General features: G+C 37.4%; 1 protein-coding gene across 1 annotated transcript in view; it reads right to left on the bottom strand.

Annotated features, from left to right (window-relative positions):
* The window catches only part of LOC136386862 (lysine-specific demethylase 6A-like), a 275,511-nt gene that overhangs the window by 154,318 nt on the left and 101,186 nt on the right, over positions 1-20,007 (bottom strand). Inside the window, 4 exon segments of the mRNA XM_066357979.1 lie at positions 2,277-2,311; positions 5,108-5,162; positions 13,415-13,535; positions 16,514-16,572. Of these exon segments, the coding sequence (XP_066214076.1) occupies positions 2,277-2,311; positions 5,108-5,162; positions 13,415-13,535; positions 16,514-16,572 (270 nt within the window).

Genomic DNA, 20,007 nt, shown 5'->3' on the forward strand with positions numbered 1-20,007 from the left:
AGTCCCAGGTTCAATTCTCAGCCAGGGAACATAGGAGAAACACCCATCTGCTTCTCCACCCTTCCCCCTCTCCTTCCTCTCTCTCATTTTCTCTCTCTTTCATTCCTGCAGCCAAGGCTCAATTGGAGCAAAGTTGGCCCGGGCGCTGAGGATGGCTCCATGGCCTCCACTTCAGGTGCTAGAATAGATCTGGCTGCAATGGAGCAACACCCCTAATAGCAGAGCATAGCCCCCTGGTGGGCTTGCAGGGTGTATCCCAGTCAGGTGCATGCAGGAGGAGTCTGTCTCTCTGCCTCCCCACTTTTCACTTCAGAAAAAAAAAAAGACAGAGTGGTAAACAAAATAAATCAGCCAGAACAAGTCAAAAACTGCATGTTTTACTCATATGTAGTATATAAAACTGAAAGCAACAAATCAATAAAAAAGACGTACAAAAAACCACAAACTCATAAACACAGGCAACAATATAGTGATTACCAGAGGACAATGGGGATGGAGAACGGTGATGGGTCGATAAGGTTCAGTGAATGATTCAACTTTGGCTAGTGGGTACACAACACAATATACAGCTGATGTATCATAGAATTGTGAAATATCACTTGAAATCTATATAATCTTACTAAGTAATGTCACCTCAATAAATTTAATAAAAATAAAATTAAAAAATATAACTACTTGAAAAACTTGATGCAAAAGATGAAAAAAATTTTATTTATGAAATTTTTATCTTATGAAAAGAAGATTGCAAATTCTGAAAAAATAAATTAGAAAGCTTCCCAAATTAGCAAGATTTCTTATGTTGATGGTTTACCAACTCTGATTCAGTAAATATAGGAACTTAGATGTATGAGTGAAGAAGGACATGACAGAGGCAGATGAAATGCAAAAACCTGATGCTAATATATATATATGGTACCAATATTTTAAAAGTCCCCCTGATGTTTACTCCATAAACTGTGCTTGGCACACAGACATTTACATGATCTCAAACTATCTTACTATATTCATTATAATATAAATGATAAAAGATGCAAGCATCATTCTCTTTTGGGTATAATTTTGTATACCTATCCCATCCTATTATTTTATATTTGTACCAAAAACCAAAGAATGAAACTCACAAATTTTTACTACGTGAAGTATCCCCCTTCAAAAAGCAGCTATTACATACATGTAATATATTAAAATTTTAAAATTAGGCTCTGGCTGGTTGGATCAGTGGTAGAGCGTCGGCCTGGTGTGCAGGAGTCCCGGGTTCGATTCCCAGCCAGGGCACACAGGAGAAGCGCCCATCTGCTTCTCCACCCCTCCCCTTCTGTTTGTCTCTTCCCCTCCCGCAGCCAAGGCTCCAATGGAGCAAAGTTGGCCCGGGCACTGAGGATGGCTCCATGGCCTCTGCCTCAGGTGCTAGAATGGCTCTGGTCACAAAAGAGCAATACCCCAGATGGGCAGAGCATCTCCCCCTGGTGGGCATGCCGGGTGGATCCCGGTAGGGCACAGCAGGAGTCTGTCTGACTGCCTCCCTGTTTCCAGCTTCAGAAAAATACAAAAAAAATATTTTTTTAATTAAAATACAATAATAAATGTTCAACTACTCACATTCTGGATGAACTCTACAGAATTATGATCAGTCTTCTACAAACTGCCTGATCTTCTAACACAGACTGTAATTTTGTATGTTAGTATATTTTTTTAATTCAATAACTGAAAAATTCTGGCCTATATTAACTATTCCAAAATTAATCTACTTTCAAAAACCTACTTTGAAGAATAATAAATAATATCAAAGGATGACTACAACACTGCTTAACAAAATTGTATTTTAAAAATAGTTCATTACTAGAGATAAAAAGAAAATTTCCAAAGACACTGCCTTATAAAGCCATAAATATTTTGAAAGTCAAATTAAATATTAAAATCAGGAAAGTAAAAACCTTAATAACAGTCATTTCACTAAATGATTTAGGTGACTTGAGTCATATTAAATGGTATTTCCTATTACACAGCAGCAGAGTGAGAAATTTATTGTTACAATGAGCTAAAATGATTACAAAAACTATGCTTACCAAATATGAACTGAAATTTCTTTGTTGTTCTTAGAAATTCTATCATTACGCAAATTTCAAACACATGCAATGAGTGTAAAATATTAAATGTATTTGGCAATACACAACTAGACTCAGTTAAATTAAAGTACTTATATAATCTTACATAAAGCATGGATGGGAATTCTGTTATTAGTTCTTGTTTTAAGTCAAGTAAGTTAAAACACTTACCTGGGTTTCATATAAGTGGGCAATATGAAACTGAACTGCAAAGAATCATGAAAAGCAATTAATTAGAATATAGTCAAGTAAGGGAATAAACAAAAATAATGATAATAAAAATATACAACATAAGAAAATGTTAAAAATAAATTACAAATCTAATTTAGGAATGTAACATTAATTTTAAGTAAGATAATATAAAAGTTGAATCTATCAAAGATCATAGCCTGACCAGGAGATGGCGCATTAGATAGAATGTTGGACTGGGATGCAAAGGACCCAGGTTTGAAACACCAAGGTTGCCAGCTTGAACGTGGGCTCATCTGGTTTGAGCAAGGCTCACCAGCTTGACCCAAGGTCGCTGGCTCGAGCAAGGGGTCACTCGGTCTACTGTAACCCCCCAGTCAAGGCACATATGAGAAAGGAATCAATGAAAAACTAAGGAGCCGCAACGAAAAATTGATGCTTCTCATCTCTCTCCCTTCCTGTCTGTCTGTCCCTCTCTCTGTCTCTGTCACAACAATAACAAAAAATATCATAAGCATGCTTTAAAAAGCATATCATTAAATAAAAATTTAATCCTCGTTTTTAATTACAAATAAGATTTATATTCACAAAAAGCATTAAAGGCAACAATAAGTTCATGAAATTCAAATCAGCAATATTAAGAATAACCTTCTAAAAGTATATATCTTGACATAGAATACTGTTGCCTTAAAAATATTAGTAAAGTTACTGTTTAATAGAGACCCATATTTTAAATGTAGTTTCTCTTTATGTAAACTTCATATAAACATTTCAAAAAAAGGATCATACACCAGGAAAGTATTAGTAAAATATTATATTTCTTTACCAATATTTTAGTTTACTAAACATTTTTAGGAAACAGTGTTACTAAAAATATTTTTGCTCCTTCAGAATTAGATAACATTTCAAGACGAAAAAGGTCAACTCACTCACATTAGATTATATAATAAGTGTATCTAAAAACTCAAAAAGGCCAAATATTTTGCTGCTTTTAAAGGAACTCTTTGTGGTACACAATTTCCAATTATCAGAATGCATGAATGATTGAACAAAGACCATAAAACAATCAATGAAACAAAAATCACAATAATTATAATAACTAAATTCGAGCTATATTAATTACATTGTTTTTGATTTGTCAGGTAAAAATCTCCTTTCTGTTTTATGTTAGGTAACTAAAAAGGAGACTATCAAAATTAGATGCAGAATATTTAAGTATTTGGGTTTTTTTCCAAGAAAAGTCTCACAATAGTAATGAAATTCTCATTTAGGTAATATACCTATATGACTCTTTTTCTTTTTTCTACCTTCCCCACAGATTCTCTCAATGAATAACATAAAGATAAAATTGTTTCTAGGAGATATAAGAAAATTATGAAATCTTAAGCTCAGCTTAAGTCTGATAAAGTGAACCTGTGGTATGAAGGCTTGCAAATGTCTCATTACTAAATTTCCCAGCTTTCTAATAACTTCTTTATAGACTGAAAAACATTGCACTAGGTACCTCAGAATTTCATTCCATAAAAGAAAAAATTAGCCCCCAAATTTGCAATTAAATCTGAGCTCAACCAACTTTTTGGTACAAATTTATTTGTCCTATGTCTATGGCCTAGTCCCATGTCTTTTTTGTATAAAAACTATATCATTCTCAATCACACTTTGAAAAAGTAGTATTAATATACAACTAGCAAATGCTCCACATGAAAATTTCCAATTATACAAACTAAAAATTTGACATTATTGCCCCCCATAATCTTGAAATTAAACTTCATTCAGAAACAATATTTTTAATATTAAAATGAACTTATGAAGTTTCATTTCACATAAGGCTTTTCAAAAATATTAACTGTATCTATTCATCTTGCTAGCTCCAAGAATTACACCTATTTATTTAAATATATTATACATTTGTAATTTATTCATAAATAAAATTATATCTCCCATTTAGTTTCTTTTTAACTTTACATTGAATACTTCTGATCTTGCCAATTTCAAAACCATAGGTAAAAGTTTCAAAGAACATTCATGATCTATAGAATATAAAAATGCTCAGACATTGAAAGAAAAAAAAATTTTTTTCTCAGTTAAAAAGTGCCGACACAGAGGCCCTGGCCGATTGGCTCAGTGGTAGAGCATCTGTCCCGCGTGTAAAAGTCCTGGGTTCTATTCTCAGCCAGGGCACACAGAAGAAATGCCCATCTGCTTCTCTACCCTTCCCCCTCTCCTTCCTCTCTCCCTCTCTCCCTCTCTCTCTCTCTCTCTCCATCTCCTGCAGCCAAGGCTCCATTGGAGCAAAGTTGGTCCAGCACTGAGGACAGCTCCATGGCCTCTGCCTCAGGTGCTAGAATGGCTCCAGATGCAGCAGAGTAGCACTCCAGGCGGGCAGAGCATCACCCCCTGGTGAGCATGAGGGGTGGACCTCGGTCGGGCACATGCAGGAGTCACACTGTCTCCCCATTTCTAACTTCGGAAAAATACAAAATAAAAAAATAAATAAAAAGAAAGTGCCCACACAGACACTACAATGTAACAATAATTATCAATGATATCTAGCACAAGGCAAGCAACTGCTATGTGTTCTTGTTCTGTGAGAAACCAGACATTTCTGTAGTTATCAAGTAACAACATTAAATTACTTAAATCAACTGTCTTAAATTCCTGGAATTAGTCTTGGGCCTCCCATTTTGGTTTTAAATAACCAACAAATCAATATATTCATGGTCATGATTTAAAATGTTTTATAAATAGCTTATTCCTCAAAAAGACAACAAAACTATAGAACTTAAAAAACTATAGTACTTAGAAATACTTACTTTCAACACTGGACAAAGTACAGAGATTACTGTCAATCAAGGCTAACTGAAAATGCTGGAAGAGAAAAGTAAAAATAGTAAAGCACTAAATATATATTTGTATAAAGCTGATTTATATATTTGGCTTTTAAGGTCTAATATATAATAATGAAATCAAGTCAGAGATTCAAAGATATCTGCAGAGTAGGTGGAAGCTACATGAGCTGTCAATCTTACAAACCAACTGAAGGCTAGCTGAACAGAAATACTATAAACAAGGATCTACTGAGGAAGCTACATAGAAACTGTTAAGGACAGAGACACAGAGAGGAATGGCCCTGAAACCTGCATATGGTGGAAAAGAAGGTGGAAGGATATCTTGGCTCCCCCAATGTGAGGGTTCTCAACTCCACAGAGGGATCCCCAACCCAGAGAAACAGACATAAGAAGAGGAGCCTGAAGAGCAACTGGTGGTGAAAATCAGTGAGGATTCCATTTACCTGGGAAAGAAGGGATTCTGCTAGAGATGCAGACACCAACTTCCTAGGGTTGAGCTCTCCTGTGTTATATCACCAGCCTGGGGAGTACACTGGCTGGACCTCCAACTATGGGCAAACCACTCATGTGTTCATGTACTGCAGAGGTGTCTACTGGCTACACCCAGCAGGGACTTCTTTCTGGGGAAGCTGTTGACAGAGACTAACACAGTGATTGAACTGTGTATCTTTGGAAAGAGGATCATTCTTCCCCACCTTGGGCACAAAACCAGTGACTGAACACCTACTACCTACCTTTGAATCACTTTGTTGGTCCTGCCACTCTATGGTCCTACCCTGCTCAGTCACACAGGGGTATCACGCTGTCTGCAGAGCTGGCACTTTTTTTGTGTGTGCAACTCAGACCGGTAGGTGCTGGGCAGTGTGGCTACATCAGGAGGAGGACACTCCTACTCATCTGTAAGCTCAGCCTACAATATTTCAGACTACAGAAGAAGTGCCTACAACCTACAGGCTTGCTGGCAACACCCCTAATAACATCCCAAATAGAATGAATGAATCTGCCCTTAGAAGTCTCCATGGACCTGCCCTGATGAGCTCAATTCCAGAGAGTAAGGAGAGCTGCTCAGAGATAAACATTTAAAGTGTGTGTCCTTTGGAGGCTATTATCTGGGACTGGGATGAAGTGTTGGTCCCCCTCTGAGGGCCCAGCTGGCACTATTCCTAAGGAAGACTCATTTGATCTGTTTCTCAGAGCCCCAGTGGCTTCACCCTGCTGAGCTGGTTCCTGCACAGGAGATGGCTGGGTACACCAAACTTGAACCTGAAGTACACTCCTCTTGGGGTCCTACAGTTGGAGACTCTGGCAGAGTTTGGATCTGGAGTAGAGGTCACTTTCCACTCAGTAGGTCCCTGACCTCATGCCTATGAGGACAGGACACTCTATCCCCGTCCTCCTGAACCCAGTGGTACCGACTTTCCAAGCCATGACTTGTGGAAGGGTCTGTGAGTCCCTAACAGCCTGGACCCACTTTATAGTCTTTCTTCAGAATCCTTGAGTCTAGATCAGTGGTAGTCAACCTGGTCCCTACTGCCTATTAGTGGGCGTTCCAGCTTTCATGGTGGGCAGAAGCGGAGCAACCAAAGTATAAACAAAAAGATAGATTTAACTATAGTAAGTTGTTTTATAAAGATTTATTCTGCCAAACAGCAAAAATCCAACATAAAGTACTTGGTATGTAATTATTATTACATGCTTTAACTTGCTATCACTCTGCTTTATAAATTTTATAAAGTAAAGTTATTTCCTACTTTATAAGTCACCATGACTGTGGAATCGGTGGGCGGTTAGGAAATTTTACTACTAACAGAGATACAAAAGTGGGTGGTAGATACAAAAAGGTTGACTACCCCTGTTCTAGAAGAAGACCAGGAAACCTACTGGGGAAGTACGGTAGCTGACAGTTAAAGAGAGACCCCAAGGAGTCTGGGGCCTTTTATAAACCAGCCCCCAGTTGTACACTATAGGAAGCCAACTCTTGTACACAGATTGGTACCTCCCATACACATCCAGGCCTAGTCAATGCATCCCCAAACAGTGACTATCCTGGTAGCTCCAGACAGGAAGCCAAGAGAAATTACACAAAACACCTCACACTAACAACCTAAACCAACTAGAACCAGCACAACCAGTTGTAGGTTTCAAACCACACCAGAGCTAAACCCAAACAGCTACCCAAGTATCATACCCAAAGAGTATTTTAGCAGGCACCAGCCCCTGGAAACACTACACCTTTGAGGAGCAACCCTTTCCAGTGACTCACACATAATAATCTAGATTTATCCTAATAGTCAGCCAACTTGAAGAATTAACTCAACCCACAAAAGGGGCAACAGCATTCAAGATACAACTACAACAGAAGGGTACACATAACCTACAAGAAACATTCCTAGAACACCAAACTCATGGGACCTGAAAGACTGTGCCACTGAGACCAACAAGACATCTACATTAGAGTACACCTAACATTGGGAGTCACAGAAGATTTACCTAACACACAGAGACAAAACGAGGAGATTAAAAAAGAAACGACAAAAAAAGAACCAGTCACAAATGACAAATACAATATCTGAAATAAAGAATGCACTACAAGGAATCAAAAAAAGCAGAGGCTCAAATCAGCAATTAAGTGGACATTACCAGAGTAAGCACCCAAGCAGAGCAGTGGGGGAAAAAGAAAGAATTTTAAAACTGAGGAAGACCTAAAAGAATTCTAGAACAACAGGCCCTGGCTGGTTAGCTCAGTGGTAGAACGTTGGCCTGGCATGCAGGGGACCCAGGTTTGATTCCCGGCCAAGGCACATAGGAGAAGCGCCCATTTGCTTCTCCACCCCCCCCCTCCTTCCTCTCTGTCTCTCTCTTCCCCTCCTGCAGCCGGGGCTCCATTGGAGTGAAGGTGGCCCGGGCGCTGGGGATGGCTCCTTGGCCTCTGCCCCAGGCGCTAGAGTGGCTCTGGTCTCTGGTCGTGGCAGAGCGACGCCCCGGAGGGGCAGAGCGTCGCCTCTAGTGGGTGTGCCGGGTGGATCTCAGTCGGGCGCATGTGGGAGTCTGTCTGACTGTCTCTCCCCGTTTACAGCTTCGGAGGAATACAGGAAAAAAAAAAAGAATTCTAGAACAACAGCAAGCATTAACAACCTCTGCATTATACAAGTTCTAAAAACAAAAAAGAAACAAGACTAAACAAGGACTATAAAACCTATTTGAAGAAATAATGGCTTATAATTTTCATAATCTGGTTGAGAAAAAAGTCAGACAAGTCCAGAAGGCACAAAGTCTCAATCAGGATTTATTCAAAGTGCTCACACACTGAGACACATCATAATTAAAATGGCAAAGTTAAAGACAAAGAGAGATTCTTAAAAGCAGCATGAAAAAGATAGCTACAAAGCAGTTTCCATAAGACTATAAGCTGATTTCTCAACAGAAACACTTCTGGCTAGTGGAGATTTGGCATGAAATATTCAAAGTCATGAAAAGTAAGGAGCTACAATCAAGACTACTTTACCTACCAAGGTTATCATTTAGAATCTAAAAAGAAATAAAGAAATAAACAGTTTCCCACGTAGAAAAGGAAGAAGTAAAACTGTCATTATTTGCAAATGTTATAATACTGTACATAGCCAGAGAGGTAGTAGCACAGTGGATAAAGTGTCAGCATCAGGCACTGAAGATAGCGCAATTGGTTTGAGCAGAGACACCAGACAAGAGATGCCAGGTGGTTCCCAGTCAGGGTGCATGTGAGAGTCTTCCTCTCTATGTCCCATTCTCTCACTTAAAAAATAAAAATAAAAATAAAGTGCCTGCAACTACAAGTTGATGCTTCTCACCTTTCTCCCTTTCTATCTTCAACTCTCCCCCCCCCAAAAAAAAAAAAAAATGATACCCTATATAAAGAACCCTAAAGATCACCAAAAAACTATTAAAACTGATAAATGAATTCAGTAAAGTTGTAAAATATAAAATAAATGCTCAGAAATCGGTTGTATTTTTATAGAACTATCAGAAAGAAAACAATTCCACTTAAAACTTCATCAAAAAATAATAAGGTACCTAGTCATAGGAAATAAAAGACCAGTACTCAGAAAATCGTAAGATACTACAGAAAGAAACTAAAGAAGATACAAATAAGTGAGAGCATACACCATGTCCATAGATAGAAAGAATTAACATCATTAAATGCCCACACTACTCAAGCAATCTAAAGATTCAATGCAATTCATGTCAAATTAACAATGGCATATTTCACAGAACTCTCAATCAATAATCCAAAATTTATATAGAAGCACAAAAGACCGCAAATAGCCACACAAATTTTGACAAAGAAGAAAGTTAGAAGTATCAGGGCACCTGATATCAAACTGGACTGCACCCTGACTGGATAGCTCAGTTGATTGGAGCATCATCCATAAGAGCAGAGGTTACTGGTTCAATCCCCAGTCAAGGCACATACAGAACAGAGTCATGTTCCTGTCTTTCTCTCGCTCTCTCTAAAATTAATAAAATAAACAACAACAAAATTTAAAGCCTGACCAGGTGGTGGAGCAGTGGTTAGAGCATAGAACTGGGACACTGAAGACCCAGGTCTGAAATCCCAAGGTTACCGTTTAAGCATGGACTCATAGGCTTAAGAGTGGGCTTAGCTGCTTGAACGCAAGCTCAGCAGCTTCAGCGCAGGGTCACCACTTTAGCATGAGATCATAGATATGACCCATGGTGGCTAGCTTGAGCCCAAAGATCGCTGGCTTAAAACCCAAGGTTGCTGGCCTGACCAAGGGGTCATTGGCTCAGTTGGTGCCCCCTGGTCAAGGTACCTATTAGAAAGCAGTCAATGAACAATTTAGATGCCCCGACTATGAGTTGTTGTTTCTCATCTCTCTCCCCTCCTGTCTGTCTGTTCCTATCTACAACATGTGTGCTAAAACACATGCATGCACACAAAAAACATTTAAAAAACCACTGTACTGAAAGAATACAGTAATCAAAGACTTAAATGTAAGTCTCAAACCATAAACTCCTAGAAAAAAATAGGCAATAAAATTTCTGAAGTTTCTCTTAGCAATAAACAAATGGGACTACATCCAACTAAAAAGATTTTACACAGCAAAGAAAACCATCAACAAAACAAAAAGACAACCAACTGAATGAAGATATTTACCCATGAGGCATCTGAAAAGGGGTTAATAGCCAAATTTATAAAGGACTCAAACAAATCAACTTATTAAAACAAAGTAGTAACAGCACAGGACCTGAATATGTGCTTTTCTAAAGAGGGTATAGAGATGACCAGTAGACTAAGATGGCCATTGTCACCAGTCTTCAGAGAAATGTGAATTAAAATCATCATGAGAGCCCTGGCCAGGTGGCTCAGTAAAAAATTGAACTGGCTAGTAAAGGTCACAGGTTCAAACCCTGGTCAGGGTACATACAAGAAAGAAGCAACCAATGAATACACAGCTATGTAAATGGAAAAACTAAGTGGAATAATGAGTTGATGCTCTCGCTCTCTCCCTTTCTCTCTCTTCCTCCACCTCTTTCCTCTCCTTTCCTCTCTTCACTCCTAAATCAATGGGAAAAAATTAAAACCACCATGAGATAACACGTTTGTCAGAATGGTCTTCCTCACTAGGTCCACAAACAAGTTTCTGCAACATGTGGAGAAAATGGAACCATCCTACACTGTTGGTGAAAATGCAGATTTGTTCAGCTACTATGGAGGATGATCAAAATTAAAAATGGAACTGCCAATGACCCAGTGATCCCAATTCTAGGAATATAGCCCAAAAAACCCAAAACACTAATATGAAAGACTATATGGATCCCTGTGTTCATTAAAACATTATTTAGAACAGACAAGCTATGGAAGCAATTTAGCATCCATCAACAGATGAGTGAATAAAAACACTGTAGTAATATGCACAGTGGAATACTCATCCATAAAAAATAATGTAATTTTACCATTTGTGATGGTGTGGATGGACCTTAGAGCAGTCATTTTCAACCCTTTTCATCTCATGGTACACATAAACTAATTACTAAAATTCTGTGGCACACCAAGGAACATAATTTATGCCAATCTAACAACAAGAAAAATAGGTTTAATTTTGACACCATCATACCAGATAGCTAATGTTGTGTTGGCTGTTGTCATTTTTTAATTAGACCACCTAACAGAAAGGAAGTCAGTACCCCTAACAAAATAGACATTGCATGTTTTAAAATTCCTGTGGTACATCAGTTGAAAACTGCTGCTCTAGTGCATATTATGCTAAGTGAAATAGAACAAAACAAATGCCATGTGATTTCAATATATGTGAAATCTAGGGAACAAATAAAACAAAAAAACAAAATTAAAAGACTTTTAAGATATAGAAAATAGATGGTTGCCACAGGGAAATGGGGCTGGGGAACAGGGTGATAAGATGATGAGATTCAGAAGTACAAACTGTTAGTTACAAAACAGTCACGGGGATGTAAAGTATAACATAGGGAATGATGTCAAAAATATTGTAATAACTATGTATGGTGCCAGGTGGGTACTTAAAACATCAAGGGGATCACTTTGTGAGGTAAATGACTGTATAACTACTATGCTGTACACTTGAAATTACAAGAAAATAATATTGAATATAAATTATAATTGAAAAAAAGAAAAAAATCCTGGAAAGGCTTGAGTATTTCCTTGGGTTGATAATACTCTATGTAGTAATCAATGACATTACTGTGGGGAGAATTAAGTGCTGTTCACATGACTACCAAGGGAAAGGAAAACTAGGCTCTTACATGGGTTGTTTACAGCGCCCTTCTTTTTGTATCTTTTTTCCTTTGACAATTTTAATTTGTATTCTTTTACTTTAATAAAGAGTAACCATAAAACAACTGTTTTCTAACTTCACTGAACTCCAGGAAAACACTGACCTTGAGTTTACAAATAAGTCCTAATTGTAATGTCTCTCACATAAGCACCGCAGAAGTGTGTAGAGCCTCTGTCACGAAAATAATGTATAACAGCCCTGACCGGATAACTCAGTTGGTTAGAGTATCGTCCCCAGACACCAATATTATGGGTTCCATCACCCCAGTCAGGGCACACTCAAAAATCAACCAATGAATGCATAAATAAGTGGAATAACAAATTAATGTCTATCAATAATTACAAAAATTAATGTATAACATACCTATGTAGAAAAATTAAAAACATTCTAAGTAGTCATAAATTCACAAAAACTTTCTTTTCTCCAGAAAATCATATTGTTTCAGAGAGCAATGCCTTTGCCAGGCAGAAAACCTTAGTTCCACTAAAAATTTAAGAAATTATGAAATAATAGCACAAACCCAGAAAGTTTGAAAAATTAAAAGTTTTGACAAGTCGCCCTGGCCAGTTGGCTCAGTGGTAGAGCGTCGGCCTGGCGTGCAGGAGTCCCAGTTCAATTCCCAGTCAGGGCACACAGGAGAAGTGCCCATCTGCTTCTCCACCCCTCCCCTTCTCCTTCCTCTCTGTCTCTCTCTTCCCCTCCCGCAGCCAAGTCTCCATTGGAGCAAGGTTGGCCCGGGCGCTGAGGATGGCTCTATGGCCTCTGCCTCAGGCACTAGAATGGCTCTGGTTGCAACAGAGCGGCACCCCAGATTGGCAGAGCATCGCCCCCTGGTGGGCATGCCGGGTGGATCCCGGTCGGGCGCATGCAGGAGCCTGCCTGCCTCCCCATTTCCAACTTCGGAAAAATACAAAAAAAAAAAGTTTTGACAAGTCACACTTCCATCTTAATTAATATGAAAATAATGTATTATTTCCCCAAACATTTTACACTTACCAATTAAAAGTCAAAAAGGCTTATTAATAAAAGACAATCTATTCTATCATTTTGCTATGACATATGTCCTCCTACTAGAAGTTGGACATTATTAGATACCAGATACAACATCTCTAACCAACTCTTCATGTCTCTAGTGGCAATTACATACACAAAAGTGTTTTACATGCTCAAATGAAATAAAACCATTTGTTGTTTCTGAATCAGAAATCCTGGTATTAAATGTTCTTGAAACAAAAAACCCACAAAATTAAAAGCACTGAAGAGTTATTCTGCAAATCTCAGGATCATATGTACTTTGTGTCCTGAAATCCATCCTTTTTTTATCTTTTAGTTCATATTCTGAATTCATCCATTTTTTAGTATTAATATAAATTCAAATTTATCAATATTCTTATTAAACACACAGACGTGTACCAAATGAACACATACAACATATCTAAGAAATTCCTGAACCACCTACCTTTAAACTAGATTCATAGTCTGTGTTCACTTTGAACATAAGCCCAAGTCGTAAATGAATTTCCTTAGCACGACAAAAGCTGGGATCAACATAAAGCACCTCCTGAAATGCTTGAATTGCCCTTAAAGAATATAAACATAAGAAATTGTAAGATTTTAATATTTAAGTGTATTTTTCTTGGTAGTACAAGAAATATTCTGTTACAATTTTAACAAATAATTTATAAAGCATATGTATAGTAAAAGACATCAGAAAACAGTAAAGAATCTTATATGAATTTATTTCAACTTTCCCAAAATTTTCTACAATATTTAAAAGTTGTGTAATATTCTGAGTATTAATAACCAATTTAAATATTCTGAAGCATTTTAGAAAAAGCCTAATAGGAAAGTCTTTTAAGTGGGGAAGAGTATAAGAATATTAATCATGGACCTATCCTGTTCAACATATATCAACTTTTAGAAGTTTTACTTCTACCTACAACATTTGGTTTATATTCCAAATGTACTATAATGTACATGACACAGACAGTGGCTAGTATTTATTTTTTTCACATGCAATTCCTATATAAAAGAATAATCAAGGAAAAAGACCATTCTTACTCCAACAGCAATGCAGTGCCACCTCTGCATAAATCAATAATCCATGTTTATAAGACTGTCTCTACCTACTTTTTCTGAATTGCATACTGTCTTAGTAATTTGTCTTTTTAACAGGTCTTAATTATCAATAAAAAAAATCTAGAACATTTGATATAACTCAAACATTTTGTACCATGTAATTTTGTAAATTAATGAGCATTAAAAAAGACAAAAAAAATGGTTCATTTTGATCTCAAGAACTGCCCAAACATATATATATGAGATCATTTTTAAATTTTTAACATGTATACAAAGTCAATTTATTTGTAATAGAAATATTATACACATACATGCCAAATTAAACAGAAAGCAACATACAACATGTCTTTAGTAACTCATTTAGAATAAGTCATAGTAAAATTGCTTGCCTATATAGAAATTTATGATCAAATTTAGCATTTCAGGTTAAAAACATACAAACATCATTCTAAAATGAGTTTTGAAATGTTATAATTTTCCCATAACCATTCTCTCATAACCAGCTTAATTAACATTTCCATATACATACAGAGTGGGCAAAGAATGTTTACAGTTGTGATTATGCAAAACACAACTGTAAATCTACTATGGCGACTGCTGTATTTAAAGCAATAAATATTTTCAATATAAACTGACTTGTCTACACTACCTATTTTAGTTTATCTTCGATTAAGGGGGCACATGGGTTATCTTAAATATATAAAGACTGTCTAACAGGGGTGCACTTTTCTATTATTAAACTGTAAAATTCTTTGTTCCCAGTCTCACAATGGACTTCATGTAAATCTGTCTGACTCACTAAAATGATTATATCAATTTGAACAAACAATGCTGTAAAAACTCGTTTAAAAATAGGCACATTTCCACTCTGACACAGAGCAAACTACAACAAATTATTCCACTTAGTATAATTTTACACTTATTTCTAAACAATCTTCACATAAACTTAGTAACTCCTACTATAACTTTTGTAACCTCCTGTCCTCTTTCCATTTAAAAGTGATCAGAAGTCTATGAATGCAATGCCATTGACAGTTGTGCTAAATATATGGCATCTTTTTCTTTCAGTATGGAATATGCTTTAAATTCTTAATAGTCCTGAACACAAAGTCTGCTCTGCCATTAAATCAGTAATTAAGAAACATAGAGTAAAAATAAATACATGTAATTTCGCCTATGAGTGAAATCAAAAAAATCCATGTAACTGGGCCTAGGTCAGATAGCTCAGTTGGTTAGAATGTTGACCCAACATGCCAAGACTGCTTGTTCAACCCCTGGTCAGGGCACATAGAATAATCAAACAATGAAAGCTTGAATAAGTGAAACAATAAACTGATGTCTTTCTTTCTGTCTGTCTGTCTCCTGCTCTTTCCCCACCCCACTTCCTCACTGTCTAAAAATCAATAACTTTTAAAAAATTTAACAAAACAAACTATGTGATTGTTAAGATCTTTTCTAATTCTCAAAGTTCAGATTATAAATTCTGCTAATAGGATTGTCAGCAAATTTACAAACACCTTAAAGTAGCCCTAATATAGGCTCTTTATAAAGTAAGATTCACTATAAAAAAGGGGAGTGGCTTAAGTTTGACCTCTAAAAGCAATGTGTAATTCAAGAGAAAAAATAATTATAACATCTATAATCCACAAGTTTAACAAGAAATCAAATACGTCCAAATATGTCCTATTTTAAAAGCCCCAAAGTCAAACAATAGGAACATCAGTAGTAAATTGGCCAACTAAAAACTAAATATGCACTCCTGGGAAGTCACATAAAATACTAATCAATGCATATTTAAGAATTCTTTTTAATATTCAGGATAACCAACGGAAAACATTGTTATGACCACTGGGCATGTAATCAATTCACCTTCCTTTAAATTCTCATAGCACATAAATCAGAAAAACACAAGTCAAGATCAAAAAGTTTTCCATACTTCATGTATACAAAAATAAAAAATTATTATCATAGGCCTTGGCTAGTTGGCTCAGTGGGTGGAGTGTTGCCAGGCATATGGACATCCCAGGTTCGATCCCCAGTTAGGATACACAAGAGAAGTGACCATGTGCTTTTCTCCCTCTCCTGCAGCCAGTGGCTCAACTGGTTTGAATGTCCATTGTTGGTCTGAGTAGGTCAGCCTCTGGAGCTAAAAATACCTCAGTTCATTCCAGCATCACCCCAGATGGGGTTGCTAGGTGGATCAGAGTTTGGGCGTATGTGGAAGTCAGTCTATTTCCCCTTCTCTCACTTAAAAAAAAATTACTATCATAATCTTCAACTGAAAGACATATACTAATTATTATTAACTGAAATACATTGAGAGTTTACAATGAGGCCTAAACTTGATTAGAAGCTTAAAAAATATTTATAATACTAATGAAATGTATGTTTATTGACATTAAAATATTCTGTGTTTATTCACACACACACGCACACACACACAACACTATTATAACTGCACTACTGTAAGTCAACTTACCAGTGAAATGCATTGTAGTAGAAGTAAACCAAACCAAGGCCATATAAAAAGGCAGAATTCTGTTAAAAAGAATAGCAAAAGTTTTTACATTTTAGGTTTCCAAGTTCTAAATATTCTTTCACATCTTAAAATATCTTTAAAAGAAACAATGAGGTCATGAATCAACAAGTAACATGAAAGATAAAAAACTTCGAGAAACTTTTTGTCTTATTTTAATAGAAAACTCTTTAAAAATTCTGGTTAGTATGAATTAACAAAAGTAATAATTAATTAAAGCAATCCAGAGAAAGAAGAACAATGTTGGAGATGTTATACTCCCTGATTCAAATTACACTTCAAAGCTGTAAAAATGAAAACCATATTGTACTGGCATAAAATATGTACAGAACGAAGGAACAGAACACAGAGCTGAGATACAAACCTGTGAGTTTACAATAAACTAATATGCAACAAAGTAACCATTTATCTCTTCAACAAATGATGTTGGATAAAAGAGATAAAGAAAACCAAAAGTTTGTTGATAGAAAAACTGAACCCCTTATCTTACAAAATTAACTCAAAAAAGCAAAGACAAAAATTACATATAAAAGTCAATACCATTAATTTTCTAAAAGAAAATGTAGATGAAGCACCTTGACTTTTATCTTAAAAAATTTTGAAACATGACAGAAAATATATAAATAACAGAAACAAATATCAACAAAAAGGACTATATCAAATTTAAAAGCTCTGCACAGCAAAAGTAACCATTAACCTAAAAAAACCTACAGAATAGGAGAAAACTGTAAAAACCATAAAAAAAATACAAAGAATTCACACAACTCAATAACAGCAACAAAAATATGATTAAAAGTGGACAGAAGAACTAAATATTTTTCCAAAGAAAATCTGCAAATGGCCAAGAGGTAAATGTTAACGATGATCAACATTTAGTTATCAAAGAGAAATAATTCAAAACCAGATTGAGATATAATCTTTAATATACAAGAATCACTATCATCAAAAAGATAAGACATAATAAGTATTGGCTAGCACAGGCATGGCCAACATAAGCCCACATAATGAGTTTATGTGGCCTGCGATTAAATTTTTAATATTCTCTGCTACTTTAAAATCTTAGCTACTCATAAGCAAAAGTGTCTTTGATCACTGGAAATCGAGATATTTAAGAAGATAGTGATACACAAAAAAGAATTCCGCATGTGACAAATCTAGGGTTAACTTCCAATAATTGGTCGAATGGATTTGTGATACTTCTTTATTTTTTAAAAAAATTCCATTATAAAGATTTACAACTTTTGGCCCTGGCCAGTTGGCTCAGTGGTAGAGCGTCGGCCTGGCGTGCAGGAGTCCCGGGTTCGATTCCCGGCCAGGGCACACAGGAGAAGTGCCCATCTGCTTCTCTACCTCTCGTTCCTCTCTGTCTCTCTCTCTCTCCCCTCCCGCAGCCAAGGTTCCATGGGAGCAAAGTTGGCCCGGGCACTGAGGATGGCTACATGGCCTCTGCTTTAGGCGCTAGAATGGATCTGATTGCGGCAGAGCGACGCCCCAGATGGGCAGAGCATCACACCCTGGTGGGCGTGCCGGGTGGATCCCGGTTGGGCGCATGTGGGAGTCTGTCTGACTGCCTCCCCATTTCCAACTTCAGAAAAATACAGAAAAAAAAAAATGATTTACAACTTTTGTACTCGTCTGTACTCGATATGAACTGTTTGATGTTTAGTGCTGATGTGAAACCTAGGCGGAGTTTCCAGCGCGAACCCAAGGTCAAACAATTCATTATTTTGGGGGTCAAGTGTGATGAATCAAGTGGCACTGTTGCATAAACAACAGCTGCAGATAACTGAAAACGTGTCTAGGCTATTTGTAAAATGAAATAATTGTTTTATTTGTGATATAACCCCTTCAAGCTCATTCTATTAATTATTGTTTTGATTGGTTAGGATACAGTTTGGATATTTATATGGTTTGTAATTATGTTTATTAAAATAATATATATTAATTTTTTATTTGCATTTATTCATAAACAAATTACATAAAATTTAGTTTACTTAAATCATTTTTGTATTTAACATTTTTTAATTTTAATATTTCGTCTGGCCTGTGAAAAAAGTTTTCTTTCTAATCTGGCCCAGGGGCAAAAACTATTGGCCACACCTGGGCTAGCATGTGGAGAAAAGAAAACTTTCATGCACTGTTGTTGAAATGTGAATTAAATAAAAATTTATAGATAAGATTAGGGAATTTTTTGCCTGATATCAGATGAAAGATATTGAGAAAATCACTGTTGAAGAAAAAAACATAAGAACTGAGACTGGAGGATGACCTCAAAGAAACGGCAGCATGATATGTACTTCTGATCTCTCCCTTTGAAATTTCAACAAATTGAACAGCTATAACACAGAGAAGGACCTCCAACTAGGTTCACAGGTGTGCCTGAAAGATTCAAACACCAAACGGACTAAAGGTGGGATGGTGTGAAAAGGGAGGACAGAAGATAAAACTCTTTGTGGTGCGCTGAGGAGAGGGAAAGAGAGAGGAAGGAACAAAACCAGTGTTACTGGGTTACTTTTCTCTCTGCTGGACTACAAGAAAAAAGTTCAGGCTCTCTGGATTTTGTCTGAGAGGTGCAGAGACGGGAACTCAGAATGACTGGATTTCCTTCTTCCAGGAGGAGCAGTGAAATAGAAAGGCAGAGGACGTCGGCCTAGCGTGCGGAGGACCCGGGTTCGATTCCCGGCCAGGGCACACAGGAGAAGCGCCCATTTGCTTCTCCACCTCTCCGCCGCGCTTTCCTCTCTGTCTCTCTCTTCCCCTCCCGCAGCCGAGGCTCCATTGGAGCAAAGATGGCCCAGGCGCTGGGGATGGCTCTGTGGCCTCTGCCCCAGGCGCTAGAGAGGCTCTGGTCGCAATATGGCGACGCCCAGGATGGGCAGAGCATCGCCCCCTGGTGGGCAGAGCGTGGCCCCCTGGTGGGCGTGCCGGGTGGATCCCGGTCGGGCGCATGCGGGAGTCTGTCTGACTGTCTCTCCCTGTTTCCAGCTTCAGAAAAATGAAAAAAAAAAAAAAAAAGGCAGAGGAAAGATAAACCAAAAGAGCCAAAACATAGTGTCATGGCAAGTGTTCTTGCACTCAGCAGAGACACAAGAAGCTAAGATGGGCACCCCAGCCTCCCATATCCCACCTCCCTCACCTTGCAGTGTAGACAGTGACAAAGACAAACCCCACAGCTAGCTCTTCAGAGCCACTTTCTCCCTGAAGAACAAAAGTGTTCCGCATCTGGTCCCTGGGTCTACTGAGACAGGGGAGAAGCACCCGGTGTGCTGAGATCACCACTTCTAGAGTCATAGAGTAGAAAAACTGAAGACACACAAAGCTGAAGCTGTAAAGCTGAAGCCGTAAATCCCTCACAACACATTCTACCAACCAATTTGTCTGTGGCCCTTCCTACATCATTGTGACAGCAACAACTAAGCAGAGGACAGCCCAGGAAC

Source organism: Saccopteryx leptura, unplaced genomic scaffold (genome assembly GCF_036850995.1).
Source record: "Saccopteryx leptura isolate mSacLep1 unplaced genomic scaffold, mSacLep1_pri_phased_curated manual_scaffold_18, whole genome shotgun sequence".
Lineage (NCBI taxonomy): Eukaryota > Metazoa > Chordata > Mammalia > Chiroptera > Emballonuridae > Saccopteryx > Saccopteryx leptura.